The 27,952-nt window shown below is 50.4% G+C and overlaps 2 protein-coding genes across 4 annotated transcripts; one reads left to right on the top strand and one right to left on the bottom strand.

Annotated features, from left to right (window-relative positions):
- The first annotated feature begins 1,341 nt into the window (after positions 1-1,341).
- Positions 1,342-22,032, top strand: GPN2 (GPN-loop GTPase 2). Of its 3 annotated transcripts, none has more exons than XM_043992166.1 (6): positions 1,342-2,026; positions 3,642-3,798; positions 5,570-5,730; positions 6,369-6,499; positions 7,939-8,016; positions 18,034-19,058. In XM_043992166.1, the coding sequence occupies exons 1-5, from the start codon at positions 1,607-1,609 to the stop codon at positions 8,012-8,014; spliced, it is 945 nt and encodes a 314-aa protein (XP_043848101.1). In that variant the 5' UTR covers positions 1,342-1,606; the 3' UTR covers positions 8,015-8,016; positions 18,034-19,058. The 3 variants fall into 3 exon arrangements, 2 of the variants coding, with proteins under 2 accessions (XP_043848101.1, XP_043848100.1); XM_043992165.1 differs by lacking the exon at positions 18,034-19,058 and adding an exon at positions 19,065-22,032 and having other exon boundaries at positions 1,343-2,026; XR_006355548.1 differs by lacking the exon at positions 18,034-19,058 and adding an exon at positions 19,065-22,032 and having other exon boundaries at positions 1,344-2,026; positions 7,939-8,173.
- A 4,706-nt stretch (positions 22,033-26,738) lies between these two features.
- On the bottom strand, positions 26,739-27,700 carry SFN (stratifin). The gene has a single exon (XM_043996549.1). The coding sequence runs from the start codon at positions 27,648-27,650 to the stop codon at positions 26,886-26,888; it is 765 nt and encodes a 254-aa protein (XP_043852484.1). The 5' UTR covers positions 27,651-27,700; the 3' UTR covers positions 26,739-26,885.
- Positions 27,701-27,952: the final 252 nt, after the last annotated feature.

Below are 27,952 nucleotides of genomic sequence, written 5' to 3' on the forward strand. Positions count from 1 at the left end.
AGTAGGAACCCCACAGCTTACCCTTATCTTAAGGGAAGTGTCTGATACCATTCCACTCCTACGAGTCCTGGGAAACATCCAGGATTCTTGAAGACAGCTACTGGTAACTCCCAGCTCACCATGGCAGAGTATGGGCCCAATGCTAGACTGTTCTCCCCAAGACTTAGGCAGTCTAGCTACATGTAAGGAGACACTCATATGTCAGATTGTTGGGGAGCCACAGCAATTTAGGATAACATGAAGGCAATTAGGTTGTGACACATGAATGGAAGGAAAACTCAAATAAATGAGCTGCATGTGGAGGAGGCAGCCAGGTGGTGAAGTGGCTGGAGTGACTGCAGAGCCTCATCATCCGGAATTCAAATCTGGCCTCAGATACTTCCTAGCTGGGTGACCCTGACGGGTCCTTTAACCTTGTCTGCCCATTTCCTCATCAGTAAAATAAGCTGGAGAAGGAAACAGCTAATCCCTCCAGGATCTTTGCCCAGAGTCGGACACGACAGAAAAAAAGGACTTAATACAGAGGATAAGACACCAAAAGCCAGTCCCTGCCCTCGAGTAACTTCACCATCATAGTCCCTGGAGTTAGTAAACAAACTCATGATTCTTAAGGAAGCTGCCCTAAGTACCTTAGCATGGAGTAACCCTAAGGAGCACTGGGTTTATGAGTGCTGGATGGGAATGCCCCACCCCCACCCCTAAGCTACCACCCGTGCACCCTCAGAGCCGGTCACTTGACCTCTGGGTCTCAGGTAGTTTCCTACACGTCCTACCTCGGGGCTGATGTGAAGAAGACGCTTTAAAAAGTACTATTCACGGGGCAGCTAGGTGGCAGAGTGGATAAAGCACTGGCCCTGGATTCAGGAAGACCTGAGTTCAAATCTGGCCGAAGACACTTGACACTTACTAGCTGTGTGACCCTGGGCGAGTCACTTAACCCTCATTGCCCCGCCAAAAAACAAAAACAAAAGAACAAAACCCAAAAAGCAAAAATACTATTCACCCCCAAAAACCTAGCTCTGGAAACACGCAACGTTCCCCCACCCCAACCCAAGGCAGGCGACTCGATAAGACTCCCCCAAAGTTCAGGGGTCTCCGAGGTGAGATTAGACCCGGCCTTCCGGGGTCCAGACCGAGGAAAACCCGTAGCTGGTCTGAGCTGTCACGAAGGCTCGGCCGAAGCTTTATTGAGGAACGGAAGTCAAAGAACTCAGGCCGTCTCCCCGCCCCCTTCTCCAACTGCGGCGGCCGCCCGCGCATGCTTTTTTTTTTTTTTTTTTTTTTGCAGGGCAATAGGGGTTAAGTGACTTGCCCAGGGTCACACAGCTAGTAAGTGTCAAGTGTCTGAGGCCACATTTGAACTCATGAACTCCTGAATCCAGGGCCGGTGCTTTATCCACTGCGCCACCTAGCTGCCCCCCTGCACGCTTCTTTTAAAATGTGACGTGCACGAGCGCGCCGCAAAAACGGCTTCCGCGGAGAAGGCGGGACTTCCGGGAGGCGAAGGACTCATGTGGCCTGCGCGCGACCAGTTTGGATCAGACGTCGCGGCCTCACGGGGGAGATCTCGAGCTATTCTGAGGGGACCGGAACCTTAATCGCGGCTATGGCCACGGCTACGGCCCCGGCCGTCCCCACGACTTTTGGACAAGCGGTGATCGGGCCTCCCGGCTCAGGGAAGACCACGTACTGCCTGGGCATGAGCGCTTTCCTAGCCGGGCTGGGCCGGCGAGTAGCAGTGGTCAACCTAGACCCGGCCAACGAGGGTACGCCGTACGCATGCGCCGTGGACATCGGCGAGCTGGTGACGCTCCCCGACGTGATGGAGGCGCTCAAGCTGGGGCCCAACGGCGGCCTCGTGTACTGCATGGAGTACCTGGAGGCCAACCTGGACTGGCTGCACGACCGCCTGGCGCCCTTCCGCGACCACTACCTGCTCTTCGACTGCCCGGGTCAGGTGGAGCTGTGTACGCACCACGGCGCCCTGCGCAGCGTCTTCGCGCAGCTGGCCCAGTGGGACTTCCGGGTGAGCCGAGCCCCGCCCCGGAAGTGTGGCTCTGTTTCCCCCCCTCCCCCAGGAGCACGTGCTTCGTGGTGCGGGGTGGGAGCTGCGGGGTGGGAGCTGCGGGGTGGGAGCTGCGGGGTGGGAGCTGCGGGGTGGGAGCTGCGGGGTGGGAGCTGCGGGGTGGGAGCTGCGGGGTGCACCCTGGGGGGCCGGTCCCCGCCCTGACGCGGGTGAGCCGCCTAGTCCCCCCCGTGAACCTGCCCTAGCGGCAGGTTCAGCCGAATCCGTAAAATGAATTGTTTGGACCGTATGACCTCCTAAGAGCCCTAATGGACTTTTCATCTTTATTAGTGTTGTTGTTATCATCATCATCGTTATTATCATGATTATTTTCGCACAGGGCCTTCCTGGCTCCTGAGGTCAGCATTTTGAGGCATCTTAAGACGCTTAAGGACCAAGGTTTCTTTTGGTTCTAATAAGCAACAAGTTTATGAAATCAGATTCAGGAGGCTGAGTATTCTCTTTGGAAACTGCATCACTGAGCCTTCCTTGGCCCTACCCCTCAAATCCTATGTATGCCACCCTGGACACAAGGATTTCATTCCCCTAGATAGAATATAAACTTCTTGTGAATGCAGGAACTATTTCATGTTGTCTTGTATCCCTAGTGCCTAGTTCAGTGCGGGGCAAAATATAATTTAATAAGTCCTTACTTGTTAGTTAAGATTACTGTGGAGGGGAAGAGGAGGCCTAAATTGGAGTAAGATTAGGGGGAAGGAGATTCAGCAGATTCAATTCATACTTGAACAGGCAACTACCTCAGAGATCATATAGGTAAAGTAGTTTGTTTTACTAAGGTAGTGACAAAGATTAACAGAAAGTGACTTCTCATGATTTTGTGGTTAGGTATGAAGTGAGGACTCAAATCCTCATCTCTTTAAGACAGCAAGGTGACACAGTAAATAGGGTGCTGTATCTTGAGTCGGCTAGAACTGAATTCAAATCTGCCCTACACTTATTAGCTATGTGACCCTTGGCAGTCCTTAAACCTCTGTTTGCCTGTTTCCTTATCTGTAAAATGGGGATGAGAATAGTACCTACCTCCCAAGGTGGTTGTGAGGATCTAAGGAGTTATTTGTAAAGTCCTTTGCAAACCTTAAAGTGCTATGGAGGGGCAGCTAGGTGGCGCAGTGGATAAAACACCAGCCCTGGATTCAGGAGGACCTGAATTCAAATCCAGTCTCAGACACTTGACACCTACTAGTTGTGTGACCCTGGGCAAGTCACTTAACCCTCATTGCCCCTCCCCAAAAAACCAAAACAGTGCTATGGAAATGCTAGTTTATTATTACTATAAAATTCAGAGCATTTTTTAATTTGGCCCAGCCCCCACTCTAGGCAGCCTCGATCTGATGGATGTGACAAAATCCTAGCCTTTAGGACTCCCCCATTCAATCATTGAGACAAGCCTCAGGGCTTTTCTGCTTAATCTGAGAAGGGTAAAGTCACAAAGCATTTTAAAATCTTGGTAATTCTTATTTCTGAAAATCAATAGGAGATCCAATCTGATAATAAATGACCTTGGCACAGGAGAGGCCCTGAATTGTGATCTTTCTGCCTTCCCTTGTTCTCTCAGCTGACTGCTGCCCACCTAGTGGATTCTCACTACTGTACAGATCCGGCCAAATTCATCTCTGTGCTGTGTACCTCCTTGTCCACCATGCTGCATGTAGAGCTGCCCCATGTCAACATCCTCTCCAAGATGGACCTCATTGAGCAGTTTGGGAAGCTAGGTAAGGGTTCATGGAGGTTTAAGTATGAGAAACAGGAATAGAGCTTAGTGCTCAGAAAATGATAGCCAGCTCCAGCTAGTTTTCAGGTAGACTTGGGGAATAGGGAACCAAATGGATGATGAATCAAGGGGGATGTCATGAGGAGGTTCCTGGAGAGCCCAAGAAACAATTAGATTAAGCTGGAAGGGATCTCAGAGGTCATTTAGTCCAACCTCCTCATTTTACAGGGAAGGAAACAGGCCCAGAGAGACAGAGGGCCCTGGCCAAAGTCTCACCAGCAGAAAGTAGAACCAGGATTCACTCTGACTCCAAATACAGTGCTCTTTCTAGTGTACTATTCCATCCCATCCCAGAGGGCTTGTTAGACAGTATTTCTGACTATGATAGCAAATTCCTGAATTGCCAGGGCCCTGGATGTAGTCCTAATTGTTTAAAGGAAAGATGGTTTAGGGGTAAAGAGCACAGAGCCAATCTAGGTTCTAGTTGGCACTGCCATCAACACACTGTGACCTTGGACAAGTCACTTCCATTCTCTGGCCTTAAGTTTCCTCACTCTAAAATGAAACTACTAGTCTAGATTCTCTCTAAGGTCTCTCCCCTTTCTCAATTCTAGAGCTCCTTGGGCTTGGAAATGCTTGGATATTGGTGCTACCTTGGCCACAACCTATAAGATAAGGCTATTCTAAAGAACCTGGTGCAGATGTGACTCCTGCTTTTAAGTCTCACTTGTACCAAACCTGGAATTGTCAATACTTTGAATCCTGCTCTCAGCACTTTGAATCTGTCCCTCAAGATATAAACAAATTTGAGAAGGTCCAGAAAAAGGCAGGTTAAGTGATCAAAAGGAAGGGGGGGAGGCACTGGAGAATTGGCCGCTGTGTGAGGACAGGCTCAAAAACTCAGAGAAATTGTACTCAGAACAACTGAAAGCCGATAGAAGATGATTGAAATGTCTGAAAGCAATAGAGAGGCTGACTCAGGGCTTAGTCCCCAAATCCCGACACCCTTGAACCAGAGACCTTTTGAAGCTTAGGGGGTGCACTTGGAAGAGTAGGATGGAATTAGTAACTGTGTTACCTCCTGCTTAGATTATTTTTTTATTTTTTTTGCAGGGCAGTGAGGGTTAAGTGACTTGCCCAGGGTCACACAGCTAGTAAGTGTCAAGTGTCTGAGGCCAGATTTGAACTCAGGTCCTCCTGAATCCAGGGCCAGTGCTTTATCCACTGTTCCTCCTGCTAGATTAGAGAGAAGTCTCTAATCATAGCATGGAATAGGAATGCGCCATCTGGGAGGGACCACAGAACACAGTGTCAGAGCTGGCAGTGACCTTAGAGGTCATTTAGTGCAAGCCCTTATTTTTCAGAAGAGGAAACTGGCGCACAGTGGGAGAATTTGCCCAAGTTCTCACAGGGACACTGATATTAAGGCACGACCTGCGTACCAGTAAAATTGTCACAGATTATCATAAGGATAATGATGAACAATCAGAATTCTGAAGGATCTTCTGCCAAAACAAGAAAGTAAGAGCTAATAGGTGTAAGAAGAGTCATGGGTGTCTTTTCAGTTTTCCGTGGTATACCTGCTTCTTCAGTTAAAATGTAAGCTTGAGGGCAGGGACTGGGTCAGCATTTTCTTCATCTCTCCAGTGCTTGGCCCCCTGATCAATCAGTACTTGTTGGGCTTCCTGTTTTCCACACAGGACTCTGGTCTCCAGAACTTTTACCTGGGGCTCTCCGTCCTGCTGCTTCTAAGCCTTGTCTTTTCTCCCCAGCCTTCAACCTGGACTACTACACCGAAGTCCTGGACCTCTCTTACCTGCTTGACCACCTGGCCTCAGACCCCTTCTTCCGTCATTACCGGCAGCTCAATGAGAAGCTGGTGCAGCTGATCGAAGACTACAGCCTGGTCTCTTTCATCCCTCTCAATATCCAGGTACCAGGGTTCTTCCGTAGCCTCTCACCCCAGAGCCCCTGGTGGTTCGGAGGAGTCCCTGTCACACTGTGGAGTAGGAAAGCAGCATGAGCAATGAAAGCTTCTGTCCCAGCCAGGCTGGTCCCCGTGTCCATCCTCTAGCAGGAGATCTCTCTGGGCCATCAGAATCTAGGCACGGGTTGAGTGGAGGCGAGGACTAGAGCCAGCCCAGGATCCTCCCCTGTTAGAGCTGGAAGAGACCGTCCAGAAATGATCAAGTCCGGCCCTCTCATTTTGCAGAAGAGGAAACTGAGGCACAGAGAGAGGAAATGTTTTGCCCAGGGTCATACAGCCAAGAAGTGGTGGGGCTGGGGCTCAGACCTAGGTCCTCCTAACGAGGCCAGGGAGAAAACAAGTGTCAGACACAGGAAGAGGAACAGGAGGAAAATGGTTTAGATTCTCTCCTGAGCTGCTTCTAGGCTGTCTGAGCAGAGGAGACGAGGAAAGAAAAGGAGGTGCTTGGGAGTGGGTGAGCAAGAATGGCATGAGAGGAGATGAGACAGAGTGGGGAGAAGAGGCAACTCCAGCAGAGTTTCTTCTGTCAAGGGGAGGTCATGTCATGACACCCACCTCTCTTCTATCTCCTTCCCCGACTCCAGGACAAAGAGAGTGTCCAGCGGGTGCTACAGGCAGTAGACAAAGCCAATGGCTACTGCTTTGGGGTGGCCGAGCAGCGGAGTCTGGAGGCCATGATGTCCGCCGCAGTGGGAGCTGACTTCCATTTCACCTCGTATCCTTGCTTATCCCTGCCCAGGCTCTGGGTGGGACTCAGAGAGAGCATCGAACTGAATGCCTCTGTGGTGAGGGGAGAATGTTTCCTGGTGATTACCTTTCTGGCCTCAGAGGTAGAAGGCTTCATGAGGCGTGTAGAATGGGTCTTGTGGGTGGGGATGAACGGGGAGGAGGTTGGTGGGCACAGCCCTGGTGGCTGAACGAGGAGGCCAGGACCTCCAGGGGATTGGCACAGCAGTCTCTGGCTTTCGGTGCTGTTCACCAGAACACAACAATATGCATTTGTTCTGCTGTGCAGAGCTCTGGGCCAAATCCTAGGGGACCTATAGTGCAGCTAAGGAATGGCTCTGATCCTCACAGAGCTCAGGCCCAAGGAGGGGACCCAAGCACCCACCAAGGCATGTCGGAAACTGGGTTCAAGAAACCTTGAACCCAGGCTTTCCTGGCATTGAGGCCAATTCTTCATGGCTCCACACTGTCTCTTGCCAACATAGAAATCACACGAATAAATAAGCTATATCAGAGTAGATCAGAGAGGTACCAGGCAAAGGGCCATGTGAGTTTTAAGGGGACGGTTGTTCCAGTGCTGTGTGTTACACAGGTAGCTAGCCCAGGAAGATGTGGGGTGAGTGCAGAGGAGTGGGAGCAACATGAAGCCCAAGGGGGGAAGGAGGCAGCCATTGGAAGGGATGCCTTCAGCGGCTTCAGGAAACAGGTGGTGTTTGAACTGGGGGGCAGGGACTGAAGTAGGGAAGGCTGGGAGGGGAGAGTCCAAGGGGGCCTGTCAGGGTGCAAGAGGCAGAGGGGCTCGAGGTGGGGAGGATGGCCCCAGATCATAGGGAAAATGAAATCTCCCCCAGGCCAGCATGTGTGATTAGCAGTGATTATTATCCCTTGGGGGAGCATTAGGAGCCAAGCGGCAGCTGTCCAGGAAAGACTGATGCCCCCGTGTCTCTGTACAGGCTGAAACTTGGCCTTGGAGGCTGTTGGGAATGACGGGATAGTGGAAGCAGTACCCAGGCAATGCCATTACTTGAAAGCCTTATTCCACTGGTGCAAGTTGTTTGGCATATCGTTTGTCCATTGTGTCTCATGCCCCCTAAAGTTCCAAGCCCCTGTGTCCCAGACCCAGCAGGCCCTCCTCATCGTCCTCCTCCTCCAAGAAGAGGTTGCTCAGCTGGGTAATGAGCATTGCCGATGGCCCACTCAGAAGCGCATGTTTTCTGAAGGAGTCTAATTCTGCAGCCCCAGAAGGGATTAGAACAGCAAAGGTGATGGCAGGGTTTCTCTGCTCATGGGGGGTTTGTGTGTAAGTGACAGGAGCCACATCCTGCAGGTTCCTACTTGGTGGGGTCTGGAGGGAGAGAGGGGGAAACTCCATTAGGTTTGTTTCCCACTCCTTTGCCTGGCTTGCTTCCCTTGACCCTGGCCTCTTAGCACGCTGGGGATCCAGGAGAAGTACCTTCCATCCCCAGAAGAAGAGGCAGTGCAGCAAGAGGACATGCACTTGTAGGGGTAAGACCAAGTGGCACCCTGGACCCAGAAAATGATGGCTCGTGTCAGGCAGGCAGGCCGGCCCTGGAGCAGGGCCAGAACAAGACATCTGAGATCTCAAGCCCAGAGGTGCTGCAGCCCGAGGAAGCCTTGGGAGCCCAAGAAGGGGTGCTCCGAGGTACACTGTAGGGCATAACCAAGAGGGCAGAGGTGGACATCTGGACTTCTGCAGGGGACTGCTCTGGCGGCACTCCCTTAGGATTCCGTGCACTGTGGGGAGCAGAGAGCCCTGGCCCTGCCTGTGGGGTGGGCTCACTTACCATGAAAGTTCCTTCAATACACACGATTTGGTAACCTTCTGTCTCCCAAGCTGCTTTGGCCCAGTTCTAGTCATAGTAGTTCCCTAGAATCACACAGTGATTCCTTCAAAGTATGCCTCGGAGGACAGTAAGGCAAGTCTTTTATTTTATGTTTAAATCAGACTTGTTTTCCTCCCAGGGAAAGAATCCCTCTACCCGAGCAGAACTGAGCCCGCTCTGCCAGGTATGGTCTGGGACACCCAGAGGTCCTCCACCACAGATGGAACCTGAGCCCAGATTGTCCTGCCTCTGAGACCACCTCTCTAACAATTCCGCATTCCCCTTCTACATTTGGGGGAGTTGAACCTCAGAGAGGAGAAGTGGTAGCTCTTGTCACTCAGGAGCAAGGGGGGATGTGTATGACCTTGGGCAAGTCACTTTCCTTCTGGACTTCACTGTCCTCTTCTAACCCTGTCACTCCTCTGAAGACTTAATACTCTGTGAGTCAGTCAGTCTCTGTCTCTGTTCAGGATCTCTAGTGGGAGGTCACATGATTGAGGTTCATAGTCAGAGGACCTGTCTTAGAACACAGACTTTTTGCCATTGACTCTGCGCAAGTCACTTCCCTGTTTTGTCATCTGTAAAATTAAGCAGTTGGGGGGCGGCTAGGTGGCGCAGTGGATAAAGCACCGGCCCTGGATTCAGGAGTACCTGAGTTCAAATCCGGCCTCAGACACTTAACACTTACTAGCTGTGTGGCCCTGGGCAAGTCACTTAACCCCAATTGCCTCACTTAAAAAAAAAAATTTAAGCAGTTGGACTGAATGACCTCCAAGGGCCCTTCCAGATGGAACCCAGTTACTCTCAGTCAGTTCCATCCCTGAATGCTTCAATCAGAGCTGAGAAAGCCCCTTTGGGCTTCCCCCTCTTATTCACTTCCAAGGTCATTGGGTGGCTCGGCCAGGGCCATCTGGACAAGGAAAGAGATGCTGTTTGTGGTAGTGGCCAGTAGGGGGCAGCCCATAACCACCTGATGGACAACAGCCGGTGACTTGGGATGACAGAGGGAGGAGAGAATCCTTGAGTGCTAGGGAAGGGGTTGAGTTGAGTAATGGGAGTCAGAAAAGCTGCATGCAAGCTCCGGCTCAGGCGTTGTCTTGCCATGCGAAGCTCAGTCCCCTTCTGCGACCTCTTCATTTGTAAAATGTGTGAGTTCCTTGAAGGCCGGAGCTGCCCTTTGCCTTTCTCTGTATCCTCAGAACCTGACACGGTAACTGGCACACAGTAGGTGCTTCATAAATGCTCATTGACTGACCTAAGCCTTTATTTCACTTGCTGAAGTCTCTGAACTCTCTCCTAACATTGAAGGAACTTGGGGTCTTCTGGTGGGGAAGCTAGAGAGTAATATCTGAACTGTTAAAAGTGGGAGGGGGGGACAGCTAGGTGGTGCAGTGGATAAAGTACCAGCCCTGAATTCAGGAGGACCTGAGTTCAAATCCAGCCTCAGACACTTGACACTTACTAGCTGTGTGACCCTGGGCCAGTCACTTAACTCTCATTGCCCTGCCCCCCCCCCAAAAAAAGTGGGGGGGACGGGTCCTCTTGGTGTTCTCTGAAAGGCACCCTTGAAGAGGAAGTAGCCCCCAGGGGGATCTTTCAAGAGGATTTGTAGTAGATGGGAGTGGAAGTGGGAGGTTCTTCCAGGGGTCTGGGACGGCCAGGGCAGAAGAAGATGCTTGGGGGTTGGGATTTCAGGGGCCAAGAGGTGACCACTGGAGTTGGAGTGACCTGCGTTCCCCCAGAGCATCCCCACACCCCTACTCTGCGGGGGATAATAACTGGGTACCTCCTTCCCTGCCTCCTTTCATCTGGGGAGTTCAAAGTATCTCACCTCTATTAACTTGTTAGCACAATAGATGGTGAGTATCATTTCTGCAGCCCAAGAACCCAAGGCCTAGGGGCCACGGCCTGAGTTGCAGGCTGTGAGTCACCCTCGGGCCTGGATATTCAGGCTCTCTGACGCCTCAGATGTTGGCCAATCCCGTTCTCAGCCCTGGTCCAAGTGATGGGAAGGTAGGGCTGTGAGAAAGGGTAATGTTGGCTCAGCCCCTAGGAGTTAACTCCCACCACATGACGCCTCTTCCAGGGTGGTAGGAGCTACTCAGCTTAGGGAGATCTCTCTCTCCTGCTTCTCTGTATTTACAGAGGGGAATACAGGCATCAATAATTCAAGTCCCATATCTCAGGCCTTTGAGATTCATAGATTGGTAGATTTAGAGCTGCAAAGAACCTTGAAGGTCAACTCATCTAAAATCCTTCATGTTACAGATGAGGAAACCAAGGCTCAGGTTAAATGATTTGCCTGGGGTCACTCAGCGGGTGTCAGGTGGGATTTGAACTCAGTCCTTACTGACTCTTAAACTCGGTTGTCTATCCAATATGCCATAATTATAGAATCACTGTATGCTAAGAGTTGGAAAGAGCCTTCCATAGGGAGGCAGGAAGACCAATCAAAAGGGAAGTGTAATAGACCAGGTGAAAAGTAATGAGGGCCTGAGCTAGGATGATAGATACTTGAGTGGAGAAAAGGGAATAAATGGGAGAGATTTTGTGGACATAGAAATGACGAGATTTGGCAACTGATAGAATATGTCATATGAGTGAGTCAAGAAGGACAATGAGATGGTGCACCCAGGAGACTGGGAGGATAGTAGTAGCCTCAGCGGAAGCAGGGAGGTTGTCACATGTATAATCAATGTCATCGTGCTTGCCCTCTTAAGGGATGGGGGAGTGGCAGGAGGAAGAAAATGTGTAGCTTTAAATATTTTAAAATGAATGTTTAAAAAAATTACATGGAATTGGGAAATATTTATTTGGAGGGGGCGGGACAGTGAGGGAGCTGCCCCCCAGAAATATTTCACAAAAGAAAAACATTTTTAAAAAGAAACAGAAGGGCGGCTAGGTTGCACAGTGGATAGAGCACCAACCATGGAGTCAGGAGGACCTGAGTTCAAATCCAGCCTCAGATACTTACTAGCTGTGTGATCCTGGGCAAGTGACTTATCCCTGATTGCCTTAAAAAAAAAAAAAAAGGAAAGAAAAGTTACAAAGAGAGATGCATTATGGGAGGGGAGAAAAGATAAATTTTGTTTTGGACATGTTGAATTTGTGAAGCCTAGCATATATCCAGTTCAAAATGTCTAGTAGCCAGTTGGTGATACAAGGAGTCTTCCAAATAGAGAAAAAAGAATAGAGGGTCTAGTGTAGGGCCTAGAGTTATACTCACCATTAGTGGACTTGATGTGAATGAAGCTCCAGTCAAAAAGCCTGAGGAGAGGTCAGACAGGAGAAGGTCTGAGGGAGAGCAGTGTCATGAAAACCTAGAGAAGAGAAAGTAGGAGAGGGTTTCAACCATGTCCAAGACTGAACAGAGGCCAGGAAGGCCAAGGATTGAGAACAGGCCCCATTGAATGGACTTGGCAATGAAGAGATCATTGATAACTTGGCAGAAAGGAGTTTCAGGTGAATCAAGGCCCATTGCAGAGGTTTGAGAAGAGAAAGTGGAGACACCAAGTACAGACTTTTCCAAGGAGGTTTAGCTAAAGGGAGAAAAATGATGTGAAAGTCAGTGAAGATGATCGATTCTAGTGAAGGTTTTTTAGAGGTTGGGGAAATTTGTTCATGTTTGCAGGTTAACAGGAAAGGAACCAGTAGAAAAGGAGATATTGAAGATTGGGAATGGGAGGGAAATCTGGAGAAGGGAAGGGATAGGATCAGGGGTTGACCTTGGCAAGAAGATGGCCCACCCTTAATGTGAGACTGGAATAAAGGAGGACAGCGGAGAATGATGTCAGGGAGAGATGAGAAGGGAAGAAGAGAAAGCTCAGAGGAAATGGCCTCAATTTTGTAGTGAAGATTGAAGCAAAACCTTGAGCTGAGGGGATGGGGGATGGGGTGTCACAGAAGATTGAAGAGAATAGAAAGTTTCCATCAGCCCTATGGAGCTTGGGAGAAAGAATCCATTAGGAAGAAGTGGAAGGTTTGCCTGATGCAATGAGGGCCTAGTTGAACTGAGATGTGATATAAATTCGTAGTGGACCCAGTGAGCAGTCTGGTGATTTCCTTCAGCTCCTCTCAGCATCACATGAGGAGAACTGAAAGAAGTGGATTGTAGGAATAATCCAGGGTTAGGGTTTAGCAATTTTTTTTCTTTTTTTTTTCCCCCAGGGCATTGAGGGTTAAGTGACTTGCCCAGGGTCACACAGCTAGTTAAGTGTCCGAGGCTGGATTTGAACTCAGGTCCTCCTGAATCCAAGGCCAGTGCTTTATCCACTGCTCCACCTAGCTGCTCCAGGGCTTGGCAATTTGTAAATGGCAACAGGCCACGGGGCAAGGAATTCAAGAGTAGGGGATGGTATAGTTAAACTGATCTAAGAGGGCTCAGGATTGGGAAGGGAGGTGAGCTCAGCCAGAGCTGGGATAGTAGTCTGGGAAAGGACTGAGGGTGGAGGCTGAATGAAGGCAAGTAGGTTTAAGAGGAGAAAGGAGGGATGGAAAATATGAAGGCTGAAGATTGGATAGAGTTCTTAAACATGGAAGCGTATTGTTTCATGTTTTATGGCAAGATCAAGGGAAAGAGCAGCCTTGAGTGTAGCTGAGGTAGCATAAAGAAGAGCAGTGGATCATGGGGATTGAGTAGATTGAGAAGGAAGGGTGCTTGAGGGAACACCAGCATGGAGTTTGAAGTTCCCTAGCATGAAGGCACGAGTTGGGGTGGCTCTAAGCTCACTGAGAAAGAAGGAAGAAGAGCCTGAGGGGTGGTAGCTACCAGTCACCAGGATCTGGATGGGGAAATAATTTGGGGCTAAGTGAATCCCAATGGAGACCAGGCTGTTGAAGGATGGAGTTGGGAGATGCTGCAAGCAGAGTTGAGGGGTATGACCAGTCCTGGACAGGACAGCCATGGAGACTCTGTTGACCCAGAGGTAGGCAAGGCTAGTGAGTGCCCCAGGGAGAAGCCAGAGAACAAAGTACCTAAAGAGAAAGCTTGTTCATGCCAGCGTGAACGTTCCCAAGGGCACGATGGCAGCAGATCTGGAAGGGAACAGTCAGAGGTAGGATGGAGGTGGTTGATAGTCAAGGGAGTGGACATCTGAGGTGGAGGAGGAAGGGTTCTTTGCCAAGTGTCCTTCAGTATCCCTGGGAAGGGGAAAGGAAAGGGGAATGGATGGATGCTAACCCTGGGGAAGCGTCCAAGCAGAGTATCAGCGGCTGTGAGGGGCTGCCCTAGAGGCAGTGTTGGCCTTAGAATCTGGAAGACTTGAGTTTAGAGCCTTCCTCAGATCCTGCCTAGCTGTGTGACCCTGGGCAAGTCACAACCACTGTCTGTCTCAGTTTCCCCAACTGTATAATGGGATAGTAATAGCTCCTACCTCCCAGGGTGGTTGTGAGGATCAAATGAAATGTTTGTAAGTGTTTAGCACAGTGTATGGCCTATAATCAGCGCCTACTAGATGCTTGTTTCCTTCCTTTGGCCTCAGTTTCTTTATCTGTAAAATGGGAATAATAATGACAGCTCCTCCTCCCCACCCACCCCCATGGTGGTTGTGAGACATGTTGTGAGAGAATGGCTGTAAAGTGCTTTGCAGACCATAATGCACTAGGTAAGTGCTGGCTATTCCTACTAAAAGCTTGATTGTCTCCATGGAAACATAGGCCATGGATGACACAGGTGGGTCAGATCTTCTGAATCTGATCAATCAGCAAACATCTAGAAAGTGCCTACTGTGTGCTGTGTGCTGTGTGCTGTGCACTGGTGAGAGTGAGGCAGTCCCTGCTCTCAAGGGACTTCCATTCTGCTGGAGGGACAAAATGCACTGAGATAAGCGATGCCCAAAAAAGTACATGTGAGACATGTACACAATAAATTCATGGTTACTGGTGAGCCTTGAAGAGAGCCAGGCAGGGACTCCAGAGGTAAGAACAAGGAGACGGAATGTGTTGAGAACACAAGGTCAGCCAGGTGGACTGAAGAGTAAAGCACAGAGGGGAACTTAAGTATTATCAGCCGGAAAAGAAAGGCTGGAACCAGACTTCAAAGGACTTAAATGCCAGAGGATTTTGTACTTTATCTACAAGGCAATGGGGAGCCACTTACGCTTCTTGAGCAGGGGTGTGACTCAGTCAGAGCTGAGCTTTGAGAATGTCCATTTGGCAGCTGCAAAGTCAAGCCTGCCTTCTTTTGCACCCTCTTTATCTTACCGTGCTCCATCTTATCCTGTCCAACCCCCTTATTTCACAGATGAAGAAACCACCGCCCAGGTTTTATGGTCCCAGCCCTGCCCCCAACAAGTTTGTCTTCAGTCTGGCTCTGGCTAATAAAAGGTTTACAACAGGTTGAGTTTATAGCCCACCAACTGGTGGGGTAGGGAAGGGAAGGCCAGGCTGGGAAGGAGAGAGGGTAGAGATAGCAAGACCTTGGAGTTACTGAATCTGTGTAACATGCTTTGCAATTATAACTGCTCATAACAGTCTACATGAGACAAAGGGTCTTGTACAGTGAGAAAAGCAATGGCATTGGACTCAGAGGAGCTAGGTTCAAATCCCATCCCTGTCATTTACTATCTGTGTGACCTTAGATAAGTAATTTTATTCCCAAAGTGAATTCCCTGAAAGTATGTCTGATCGTGTCACCCTCTGCTCAGTAAACTCTAGTTGTTCCCTTATACATTTAAGATCAAATATAAGCTTCTCTGACATTTAAATATCTGTATAACCTGGCCTCTTCCTCTCTCTAGTCTTATTAGACATTTTTGTTGTTCAGTCATTTTTCAGTCTTTTTCAATTCTCTATGACCCCATTTGGGGTTTTCTTGGCAGAGGTCCTGGAGTGGTATGGCATTTCCTTCTCCAGCTCATTTTAAAGATGAGGAACCTGAGGCTAATAGGGTTATAAGTGACTTACCCAGGGTCACACAGCGGGTAAGGACTGAGGTCAGATTTGAACTCGGGTCTTCCTTACTCCAGCCCTCACATTCTCTCCACTGTACCACAAAGCTGGCCCTTCATATTACTCCTCTCTAGAAAAATCCTTATTGATATTTAAATCTCTTCCCAAGCTGTCCAGCCTTCTTATATGTTCTCTGTCTCCTCAGTCCAATCCTATTGTTCGGTATACAGCTCCCCACCTCCCATCTCTCACCATGCCTTCCCTATGGAGGATAGCTTCTCCTCAACTGCTGCTTTGCCTGGTGTACCCTCTGTACGTGTCCATGTCTCCCGGGGGCGGGGCTAGCTAGTCCCCCTTCATGCAATCCTTGTCTCCCTCCTCAAAGTGGAAGCTTCCTGAGAACCTGGTATGTCCCACGCTTAGCAGTGTTGGCACACAGGAGGCACTTGTTGATTGGTTGGTTGGTGAGGGAATCATTCCTCTGTCAAATGGAGAGCTCACCACCCCCGCCCCCGCCCCTACATCTATGAGCTGTGATCCTCTGAGGGACAGCTGACTGCACCCATTGATTAAAAGGCTACTCTTTGTCTGGAATGGGAGCAGGAGGGGAGTTGGGGGGCCCTCCTATGTACAATTTAGTCCTTGTGTGGGGAGGGCCAAGAAAGAGTTCCACAACACTATCTGGATTGGAACCCAGATCCTTGACTCCAGAGCCAGCATGCTTTGAATAGTACCATACTTCCTCGTGGGAGAACTAGCCCAGAAAGGCAGTGGGCCCACCCAGCTTGTGAAAGTTCTGGGGAGGTCCAGTTTCCCCTGGGCCCTGGGGGAAGAATCCTGGGAGCTGCAAAGTGTAGCTGGCTGACTTGCGTCTCCACCCCCACCCACTGCTCACCGCTCACCCCCCTTTTCCTGCCTGAAACAGCTGCTATGTATGCCCCTGGCTGCCGGGCCTTCAGCCAGGCTCTGTCCGGGCATGAGGAACCTCAGGCAGCTCATTCCCAGGTCCCATTGCCTAAGAATGGGGCCTGAAAGAGGGAGGGGACTCAAGCAGCCATTTCTTGGGCTCTGCTTTTAACAGGGGGGAGCAAGCCCCCTGTCTGCCCAGGAACCCAGACTGACTGATGCTGAAATTTCTGGGTGAGAAGGATGTCTTCAGTGGCAGGAGACCTATTGGGCAGAGGGCAGAGCTGTGGTCATTCAGTCACGCTCAACTCTTTGTGACTCCATTTGGGGTTTTCTTGGCAGAGACACTGGACTGGTTTGCTGTTCCTTCTCTAGCTCGTTTTACAGGTGAGGAAACTGAGACAAACAGGGTGAAGTGACTTGCCTAGGATCACATAGCTAGTATGTGTCTGAGGTTGGATTTGAATTCAGGTCCTCCTGACTCCAAGGTCGGCACTCTATCCACTGCGCCGCCTAGTGGGCTCTACAAAGGGTCATTCTGGACCAAAATCTTCCAAGGGGACTTGGGGCAATTCCAGGCCAGTTTTCTTCTAGGAGAGGAAAACTAATGTTGAATGCCTTTTCGTCTGATAAGTACGTTAAATACTGGACTGGCCTGCCCCCATTCCCAGCCTCTCCAGACCCTGAGGCTTTGACTTTGATGTCCCATGGCAGGTAAATTGTTAAATTTCCCAGGGAGAAGTAGGGAAAGGTGAAGGCAGAGGGGCGGGGAAGGGAGATGAATCAGCCTCTGAAGTCCCTGTGACATACCTGTCTGCTGCCCCCACACACATTCCTGCCTTCTGACTCAGAAGGTAGGTGGGGCTGGAGGGGAGAGGAGACCAGAGGGGTCCATGGGACCTCCACCTGGCCCAACCTGCCCTCCACAGTTACCGCAGGAGGTAGTGGGGCAGTAGATCATTTGGAGAGAGCATTTGTAGAAGGGCAAGGGATAAAAAGGTCCCAGGCAGTGTGAGTCAGGTGAGAGTGAGTGGGGAGATGGGGAGATTAGCAAGAGACCTGTCTGTCTGCCTGGCCCAGGGAATTCCTCCTCTCCTGGGCCCTAGGGTGGGGTGAAAGAGTGGGGCTTCTCCCAGAGGAAACTGTCTTGGTTTCTTAGAGGAGGGGTCTGGTGCCCTGATCACTGGAAAGGAGGGACCTGGGAGACCTTCCCCCAACCCTTATCTTACAGATGAGAAAACAGCTTGAGGGAGGTGAAGTCAATTGGCCAACTTCCCAGGAGGAGTAAGCATCAGGGATGGGATTTGACTCAAGGGCCTCAGATTCCATTCAGCGCTTGTTCTAGTACAATCGAGGAGGAATCCACGATTCCCTTCCGCCTTCCCTCTGCCCTGTGGTCGATGAGACTTCTCAGCTCTTGTTCACTGACATGGACCTAACACGTCACATGTTATCTATTGTGCTGGGTTTACATAACCCAGTTCAATTTAGCTCATTTTGCCTGGAAATCCCAGAATGTAGCTCGTGGGTAGGTCTCCCCCCCCCCCCCCGACAGGCTAAAAGATCTCTAGCTCCCATGCGAGAAATTAAGGTAAGAAAGCACACCAGATATATACCAGACAGCCTTTATTTCACCCAATAAAAAGAATGCAGAAGAGGGGCAGCTAGGTGGTGTAGTGGATAGAGTACCAGCCCTGGATTTAGGAGGACCTGAGTTCAAATCCAGCCTCAGACACTTAACAGTTACTAGCTGTGTGACCCTGGGCAAGTCACTTAACCCCAATTGCCTCACCAAAAATAAAAAATTTTTTAAAAAAAGAATGCAAAAGAACTCAAAGAAAGCCATAATGATGAAAGATCCTCTCCTTTCGACTCTCCATTGCAGAGGCCTCCAATACAGTACCCCCTTTAAGTGATTGAATCCCTTGCATCAACACCTCTTACTAAGTGCAAGGACTCTCCTCCTCCTTCAGCTCCAGGGACCATGTGCTTCATCCAGCCTTGGATGCTCCTCCAGAATGCTGGGACACCCCATCATGGCCACATGTCTCACACCAAGAAGTTTGGCCACTGCCTCTCTGTGGCTCTCACACTCCTCTGAGCCTGACCCGGGCGGGCCTGTGCTCTTTAGATCTTGGCTGTGTTTGTCTTTATTGGCCCAATAGATCCCAGTTCAGAGGGTTCAGCTTAGTTTATAGAGGCATAGATCATATATTTGGAGTTAGGACCTTAAATGCCATTGAGCCCAGCTCCCTCATTTTACAGATGAGGAGACTGAGGCACAAAGAGATTAGGTGCTTTGATTGGGTACATGAAGCTAGTGTCTGAGGTGAGATGTCAACCCAGATTTTCCTGACTCCAAGGTGATTACCTTACCTACCATGCCATACTGCCTCCTAATGAGACCATCTCCAGTGCTAAGTCACAACCACATAGTGGGGATGTTCTGACCCATCAAGGACACAAGACCAGAATCCTTCATCCCTAATCAGAATCACAGACAATGACCTCATCCTTTTCACCTCCTCAGGTTGAGTAACCCTCCATATTGGCACTGCCTCTTTGGATCCCAATAGCCCTCAAAGGCAGGCAGTATAGGTGCCATTTTCATTTTACAGATAAGGAAACTGAGGCTCAGAGAAAGTTGAGAGACTTTCTACTTGGTTACATAACGTATCAGTGCCAGAATTAACCCCCTCCTCTTCCAATTCTCCTTAATGTTAGACCCTTCACTATGAAACCACCTCCAAATTATCTTGCCTATATCTTTGTACATAGTGCTTTGTGTGTTGTCTTCCTCATTAGACTGTCAACCCTTTAAGAGTAGAGACCATTTTTTTTACCTTTCTTTGTATTCCCAGCCCTTAGCACATAGTAGGTGCTTAATAAATGCTTAATGATTTGTCTTCACTCCAGGTCTCCACTCTTTCCAACTGGCAATACTGCTTCTTTAGATATATGTGTGTTTATCCCTGTAAGATGTCCCCTCCTTCCTCCCAAGCACTTTGGGTAGATGCTCTTTGGAAGAGAGAGGATGTGAGCAAGAATGCACAAAACGAGGTGTGGGCAGGCTATGATCTGAATCACTGAATGAATGATGGAATGAATAGGAGAAAGCATTTATTAAACGGATACTTTGAGCCAAGCATCATGTGAAGCACTGGGGATCCAAATACAAAGTCAAGATGATGCCTCTCCTCAAGGAGCTTGGGGGTTTGGTTTGGGAAAACAGATTCATTGAAGCATTGACATCTACCCCCTTACAGAACTGTAAGCTCTTTGTGATCCTGACTTGTCTTTGTTGAACCAAATTGAACTGAACTAAGCAATTCCCTCCAGAGGCAGACTTCTGAGACCAGAGGCTGTCTTTTAGAGTTAAAAAGACCTGAGTTCAGATTCTGCCTCAGACACTTGGTAGTTGTGTTTGTGATTTGGGCAAGGCACTCTCAGAACCTCAGTGTCCTTACCTATAAAATAAGAGAATCAGACTAGATTAACTCGAAAGTCCTTTGCAATTTATGATCCCCTGATGATGACCCTTAGCGGACAGGGACTGTTTCATTTTTGTCTTTATATTCTCAATGCCTAGCACAGTGCCTGACACACAGTAAGCACTTAACAAATGATTGTTGATTGATTTAAATAAATAAAATAAAGGGCCCAGTTACTCCTATGTGCTGAATAACAAAAATGATTCTTCGTAAGCCGATATAAGACCTGCAAAGTACTCTTCTCTATATGAGGCAGGTAGCTGCAAAGAGACACTCTCACCTCATCAGACTACATCTGGAAGTTTGGGTTTTCATTGTTCTGGGTGCTGCATTTGAGGAAAAACATGGATGGGTTGTAGTGTGTCCAGATAGAAGCAAATCTCTGAGGGAAGGTGCTGGCGAGGGGGTCTGGGTAAGGGGAATCAGAAAAAGCCTTTCCATTAAAAGGTGTCATTTGAGCTGTCTTCAAGGGAACCAGTCAGTAGCTGGAGATGAAATGGAAGAGCTTCCCAGCCTGGGGAGGACATCGCAGTGCAAAGGCACAGGAGAGGGAATGTTGAATGTAGGGACTAGTGCAAATGACCAGATCCTAAAATCAGTGAAGATGAGTCAAGTGTAAGATGTGGAAAGGTCAGGAAGGGATGAGGCATCGAAGGACTTTACATGCCACTGAGCACATCCAGTTCTGAGATGAAGATGTCTTAGCTGCCCCAACGCTCCATATCTAACTAAGCACCAGGGACCTACTCCAATAAATAGGGTAACCAGGGATGGGATGGGGGTTGGAGGAGACACAAGGTATTGGCCACAAGAGTGGGCAAGGGCTGTAGAATTTGTCAGCTTCAGTTTCCTGAAGAGGGTTTTCCAGGTTTGAAGAAAGGAATGAACATGTTCAAGTGGAGCAGAGTGGGAGCAGAGAAGGCTGTGACCATGCAGTTTCTCAGGGGTGTGAGCATTTCTTGCCTGTTTTGCCCTCTGGACTTGGCATCCACTGAATGCGAACCTTATGCCAGAAGAAATAGAGTGACATCACCCTGGGCAACAGAAGAAAAGCCCTGGATCTTCCAGACCCAGATATTTCAGAATCATACAGGGTTAGAGCTTTAAGGAGACCATAGAGCTTGCTTGGTCCAAATTCCTCATTCTCCAGGAATAGCAAACTCAGAGAGGTGGTGACTTGCCCAAGGTCATACAGCTGCTTAGTAGCAGAACCAAAACTTTCTTCTGGCTTCAAGTCTAGGACTTTGCATTCCACTCTAGCCTTCATTTGGCTGCACCAAACAACCTCCCTCTGAAAAAGACCATAGTGATCCTCTAACCTAGCCTCTGTCCAAGTAATCAACTAATTCCCAACTCCTGTCCTTGAGTCTTCTCGAGGGAGATTGTCCCCAGGGAGTCTCTTCTACAACCCTAGTTTCTCAATTCTGCCCTTGTCCTCATTGTTCTCCAACTATGGAGGGAAAAATATACACCCATTAACCTAAGGGGGAGAAATAAGTTAACTTGAGGATGATACACCCATCAAGATTTTTCCATAATATTTTTAAAGCAAAATAATTTTTTATATTAACCCCTGACATACCTGTGTGTTCTGTCTTTCCTTTCATTTTTTTTTGGGGGGGGGGGGAGGGAATCAGATAATATTTAGTTCTCTGATTGCAAACACAACAAAGCATAAATAAATAATGCTTTAGTTACAATTCAGTATTTACTTGTACTAATGCACTTGACCACAGAGATAATGTGGCAGAGTGGGGGGAAAACACATGAAACTAGGAGTTGGCAGACTCCTGATACTGTGAACTTACTGTGGAACTTTGGGCAAGTTATTTACCTTCTCTGAGCCTCAGTTTCTACATCTGCAAAATGAAGACGGTTGAATCAGGACTTCTCTGAAGTCCCTTCCAGCTCAAAGTTAGTGTGATGGGAAGGGAGGAGGCAGCAACCTCTTTGTTCCCAGGATCTGCCCCACTAACAAAAAGCTGCTGGACAGGTTGGGTGAGAGGAACCAGGTCACCCCCTAGAAAGAGGAGCTGAACAAGAATCATTTCCTCCAAGCCTAGTCCAGAGACTCTGCCCAGTTACAAGGGCTTTAAAATGGAAGAGGTTGTGTGGTAGAGTAGGAAGGATGCTAGATTTGGAGTCAGGGGAGCTGGGACTGATTCCTGGCTTTGATACTACTTATCCAGACAAACCACTCGGACTCCCATGGGATTCAGTTTCCTCTGCATTTCTTTCTGAATCTATAATCTAAATCTATGATTCTTTGGTCCTTTGACCTTAGAGCCACCTTTTCTCTTTGGGTATCAGCTTCTCCTTCTGTAAAATGAAAGGGTGATACTATCATTAGGGTTCTTAACCTGGGGTCCATGAACTTTTTTTTAAAGCCTTTGATGGGGGCAGCTAGGTGGCACAGTGGATAAAGCACTGGCCCTGGATTCAAGAGGACCTGAGTTCAAATCTGACCTCAGACACTTGACACTTACTAGTTGTTCGACCTTGGGCAAGTCACTTAACCCTCACTGTCCCCCCCCCAAAAGCCTTTGATAAAAAACCTGTAATTTGATAATATTGATTTTCTTTGAAATCTAGTGTAAAGGTCAGTTTCTTTAGTCAGTCAACAAGCATTTATTAAGTGCCTCCAATGGGCCAAGCAAAGAGGAAGAGAGGAAGGAAGATGGGAGGAAGGGAAGGAAGGAAGAAGGCAGGAAGAAAGACAGAGAGGGAGGGAGGAAGGGAAAGAAAGAAAAGTTCCTGATCTCAAGGAGCTCACAAGTCTAATGGGAGAGACAACAAACAACCATGTGCAAACAAGATATAGACAGGATAAATTGGAGTTAATCAACAGAGGGAAGTCACTAGCCTTAAAGGGGGGGGGGCAGGGAAAGCCTTCTCGTAGAAAGTGGGACATTGGCAGAGACTTGAAGGAAGTCTGGGAGACCAGGACACAGAGATGAATGAGGAGGAAGAGCATTCCTGGCATGAGAGACAGCCAGTGAAAATGCCCAGCGTCAGGAGTATCTTGTGCAAGGATCAGAAAGGAGGCCAGAAGGGCAGCTAGGTGGCACAGTGGGTAGAGCACCGGCCCTGGAGTCAGGAGGACCTGAGTTCAAATCCGGCCTCAGGCACTTAACACTTACTAGCTGTGTGACCCTGGGCAAGTCACTTAACCCCAATTGCCTCACTAAAAAAAAAAAAAAGAAAGAAAGGAGGCCAGAATCATTGGGTGGAAGGGGAAGTTGAGGGAAGTGAAGTGTAAAAAGCCCGGAAAGAGGTGGAAGGAGTGCAGGTTATGCAGAATCTTAAAAGCCAAATGGAGGATTTTATACTTGATCTTGGAGGTGATTGGGAGCATTTACTGAATAGGGGGATGACCTGGTCAGACCTTTGATTTCAGAAGATCAACTTGGTAGCTTCATGAAGGATAGAGTGGAGTAGGGAGAGACCTGAGGCAGAGAGACCAGCCAGTAAGCTATTGGAGCAGCCCAGGCATGAGGTGATGAGGACTGGAGCAGAATGGTGGCAATGTCAGAGGAGAGAAGAGGGAGTAGAAGCAGAAGTGTTAAGAAGGTAGAGCCTGCAGTATCTGGCAGCAGCTAGTATATGGGGAGTGAGAATGAGGAGTTGAGATTGACACCTAGCCTGGAAGCCTGGGGAGGATGGTGATACTCTCCATGGTATAAGGGAAATTAACTCTGATCAATAAACACAATGGTCCATCATAATTCCAAATGACTCATGATGGAAAATGCCGTTAACCTCAGGAGAAACTGTTGGACCCTGAACGAAGATTGAAGCATTTTTTTTTCACTTTCTTTTTCTTTTTTAATGTTTTAAATGTTGAATATGGAAATTTTTTCTATTATTTCACACACACACAAACACACACACATATATATGGTTATCATTGTTTGCCTTCTCGGTTGACAGGGTGGGTGGGGAGAGGGAGAACATTTAGAACTCAATTTTTTTTTTTTTTTTGGTGAGGCAATTGGGGTTAAGTGACTTGCCCAGGGTCACACAGCCAGTAAGTGTTAAGTGTCTGAGGCCGGATTTGAACTCAGGTCCTCCTGACTCCAGGGCCGGTGCTCTATCCACTGCGCCACCTAGCTGCCCCTAGAACTCAAAATTTTTAAAAAATGAATGTTTAAAAATAAACTGTTGGGGCAGCTAGGTGGCGCAGTGGATAGAGCACCGGCCCTGGAGTCAGGAGGACCTGAGTTCAAATTCGGCCTCAGACACTTAACACTTACTGGCTGTGTGACCCTGGGCAAGTCACTTAACCCCAATTGCCTCACCAAAAAAAATAAATAAATAAAATTTAAAAATAAACTGTTATGGGGTGTGTGTGTGTGTTAAGAGACATTAGGAAGAGGGGAGAACTTGGGGAAAAGAATAAGTTCTGTTTTGGATATGTAAAGTTTAAAATGCCTATGGGCTATCCAGTTGGAGGTGTCCAATAGACAACTGAAAATGGGAAACTGGAGGTTAGGGCTGGATAACTGTTTATACTTTGGTTTCCCTACAGTTACTCCTGGGGGCTTCTTCCTGCTAATGCTCTTGGGCCTGTGGGTGGGCGTTAACTCGACCCCACTATTAAGCTGGGAACTGACTCAAACGGCTGGGGCTGGGGCTTGGGCTTCGTTCTCTTCCCCTTCGGGGGGAGCTGAGGAGAGAAGCTGAGCTGAACTCCCTGGCTACAGGACGGGTGAAGACTTGTCTGAGTGAAACCGGGACAGCGCCTCCAGCCTCTCACCTTCCCCTGCCTGCCCCCCCTCCTACTCCCCCCTCCAGCCTCCTTCCCTCCCCTCCCCTCCCCCCTGCCTCTCGGCCCCAGGGCTCTGCTGAGCCATCTGCTTCGAAGACAGCTTTTCTCCCCATTGGTTGGCCAAGCTCTGGAGGGGTTTCCAGGGGCAGCCCAGGGCCCAGAGTTGGACTAGCTTTAACCAGGACCATGGCCCAGAGCTGCCCATGACAGCAGGGAGGGAAGGAGAGGTGGAAATACCAGCTGGAGAAAGCCATCTTAGCAGGGGATGGAAACAGGAGGGAAGGGGGACCCAGGTGTCAGGATAGTTTAAGAAGGCAAGTGGCTCGTGAGTTAGGAGAGGTGGAAAAGGAGAGGGGGTGGTGAGCAGCTATCCTGGGATGGAGGATAATAAGGGATTCCAGGGATGGGGGACGTGCCTGGGATGGGCAGGTGGGTGAGGATAGGGACGGGAAGGGTGCCTGTGCACTGTTGGGGAGCAAGGGAGGAAAGGGGTGGTTAGGATTGAGCTGGAGGTACGTGAGAGAAAAGGTGTGCCCAGCGGGGTAAGATGGGAAAGGGTAGGGTATTGTGGATGGGGGGATGGAGTAAAGGAGGGGCGCCTAGGGTAAGAAGAGGAGGTGGAAGTGCAGGCCCTGGCCTGTGGCAGGAGATTAGGGCGGAGCGCAGAGCTGGGAGTCGTGGCTGGATGTGATCGATGTTCTTGACTCTTGCCTCTTTCTGTGACCCACTCTGCAGAGCGAACAGCCCCACTCCAGGCTGAGCTTTCTCTCCTCTTATGGTTACCACCCGACCCCCTCCCAGTTCCCCTTCTGCTCCAGACCTAGGATATCTCACCCTGGCTCCTTCAGACCTGGGCTGTCTAACCCCCTCATATAGGCTCTCACTCATCATCTCCCCAGCCCCCTCCATTCAAATTTGGGGTGTCCAATCCATCGAAGATCGGAGCTCTCTCATATCTCCTCTCCCCTCCCACACCCCTGTGGTTATTATCCTATTTTCTCCCATCAGGCCTGGCGTGTCCAACCCCATACCCAGATCTGAGCTGGTCCAGAATTAACTTTCCCCCAACACCTCCTAACCTAATCCTATGATTGGTGCCCTAATCATACTTGGAGCAGTTCACTGACACCTTAGGTGTTCATCTCAGGTTGATGGCCGCCTCACCTCCTCTCAAATCTTAGCTTTCTCACACCTCTCAGAACCTGGAGGTCTCATCTCCACCTTATCTTTAGACCTAAGGCACTTCCTTCCCATCTCCTTAGGTCCTGAGGGTCCAGCTCCTCTGGTATGGGTATCTCAGTTCAGCCCTCACACCTGAGGTGCCTCACTTCTTTCCTCTCCTCCTCCCTTAAGATCTGTGGCTTCTCACCTCACCCCTCCTTCAGATCCCACTTGACTCCCATTTCTTCTGATCACTGCCCCAGCCTCCCCTGTCCTCCACCCCCAGATCTGGCTTTTACAGGCCAAGTTTCTTCCCACTCCAGCACCAGGGCTGTCTCTTCTGGGTCCTCCCGACAGGCCCTTGGGCAGAGGAAGGAGTTCTCTGAAATCCTCAGCTCCCCTGTGAACTCTCCTGGGGATTCAGTCAGTCCCTGACCTTGGAATCTGCCCTACTCCACCCTTCAACCCCACCTAACTCTGAGGTAATCTGCCCCAAATCCCGGCTGCTCCCCGAGATGGGCCAGCTCCACTGGGGGGTGAGGGCCAGGTAATGCTTGCCCCTAGAACCAGAAGGAAGCCAGGTTTGAAAACCAACACCCTCCCTCATCCCTCCCCCGCCCACCTTGTGAGCGTAGAACCCTCCCGAGCCTCCCCACTCCTCCCTCCGGCATAGATGGCAAAAAGACAAAAGGAGTGTCAGGGAAGTTTTCTTTATTGAGAGGGAACTTTGTCACACACTCAGACAGACACGCTCTCTGACAGTCGCAGACACACACACACACACACACTCACCAGCGCGCGAGTGCTCGCTGTCACCCAAACACATCCATACACTCCCCCTTCCTCCACACTCACACAGCCTCTGTGCTCCCCAGGCCAATCCCTCTCAAGCCCCTAAGGGCCTGGCACTTCCCAATCCTTAAGAACCACTGGGGAACAGGGGCAAGAGAGGGAGAGCGCGGGGGGGGGGGGGGCAGTCCACCGGGGCCAGGGGAGGGGGTGCAGCTCAGAGAGCCAGGGATCGTGGGACGATCGTGAGGGCTCCTGACAGCCTGGCCCTAGAAGGACAGCCTCCCAGAGCTTCCTGGCCGGCTGCCCCGGATTTCGCGTCTCCGAGTCGCTCCCGAGATGGGCGCGCGGTGGGGTGGGGGTCGGGAGCTAAGGGGCTGAGGAGAAGGGGAGAAGAAGGGAAGGTGCAGGGAGGGAGAGGGGTCCGGGGGCCCGCCCCACACACAAGTCCTCTCCCCCGAGCGGGGGCCAGGCCGGGGCGGGGGACGGGAATGGAAGGGGCCGTCGGGGCGCCGGGGGGAGCGAGGCTCAGCTCTGGGCCTGCTCCTCGGGGGGCGGCGCCTCGCCGCCCTCCTCCCCAGCGCTGTCGGCGGTCCAGAGGGTCAGGTTGTCGCGCAGCAGCTGCATGATGAGGGTGCTGTCCTTGTAGGAGTCCTCGCTCAGCGTGTGCAGGTCGGCCATGGCCTCGTCGAAGGTGGTCTTGGCCAGGGAGATGGCCTCGTCGGGGCTGTTGGCGATCTCGTAGTGGAAGACGGAAAAGTTCAGCGCCAAGCCCAGGCGGATGGGGTTGGTGGGCAGCATCTCCTTCTTGCTGATGTCCATGGCCTCCTGGTAGGCGGCGCGGGCCGAGTCGATGGTGCGCTTCTTGTCGTCGCCCGTGGCCACCTCGGCCAGGTAGCGGAAGTAGTCGCCCTTCATCTTCAGGTAGAAGACGCGGCTCTCGGCGTCGCCCGCGTCGCGGATGAGGTGCGAGTCGAGCAGGCTCAGCACGGTGCCGCAGACGGCGCGCAACTCGCCCTCCACCTTCTCCCGGTACTCGCGCACGTCGGGGCCCCGCTCCTTGTCCTCTGCGCCCTCCTCTTCGGCGCCCTTCTGCTCGATGCTGGACAGCACCCGCCAGGCCGCGCGCTGGCCGCCCACCACGTTCTTGTAGGCCACCGAGAGCAGGTTGCGCTCCTCGCACGAAAGCTCGGCGCCCTTCTCCACGGCGCCCTTCATGAAGTCGGCCATGTCCTCGTAGCGCTCGGCCTGCTCGGCCAGCTTGGCCTTCTGGATCAGGCTGGCTCTCTCCATGGCTCGGCTCCGGTGGGGCTGGGGCTGCGCTCGATCCCGGGGCACCTGGGCTCTGCCTCTGCTCGGCCTCCCCCTCTCGGGCCGGCTTTTTGGCTGGGGTGGGGAGGGGCAGGGCTGGGCAGGAGGCGGGGCGGGGCCTCGGGCGGCTGCCTCCCCCAGCCCGGCTCCCTTTTTTTTTTTCCCCTTTTTCCTGGCTGCTCCTTAAAGGTAAAGGGACCAGGGCAGAGGTGCATTAGTCATCCCGGGGATACTCAGCGAGGAGAAAAGCGGGCGTGGGCCCCACCTACGGCAGCCGCCCCCTG

Source organism: Dromiciops gliroides, chromosome 3 (genome assembly GCF_019393635.1).
Source record: "Dromiciops gliroides isolate mDroGli1 chromosome 3, mDroGli1.pri, whole genome shotgun sequence".
In the NCBI taxonomy this organism is placed as follows: Eukaryota; Metazoa; Chordata; class Mammalia; order Microbiotheria; family Microbiotheriidae; genus Dromiciops; species Dromiciops gliroides.

Coding starts and splice junctions, on each gene's coding strand:
- GPN2 (XM_043992166.1), top strand. CDS start 1,607: ATGGCCACGGCTACGGCCCCGGCCGTCCCCACGACTTTTGGACAAGCG. Junction 5,731..6,368: donor TCATCCCTCTCAATATCCAG/GTACCAGGGTTC, acceptor CCCCGACTCCAG/GACAAAGAGAGTGTCCAGCG. Junction 6,500..7,938: donor GCTGACTTCCATTTCACCTC/GTATCCTTGCTT, acceptor CTGGCCTCTTAG/CACGCTGGGGATCCAGGAGA.
- SFN (XM_043996549.1), bottom strand. CDS start 27,650: ATGGAGAGAGCCAGCCTGATCCAGAAGGCCAAGCTGGCCGAGCAGGCC.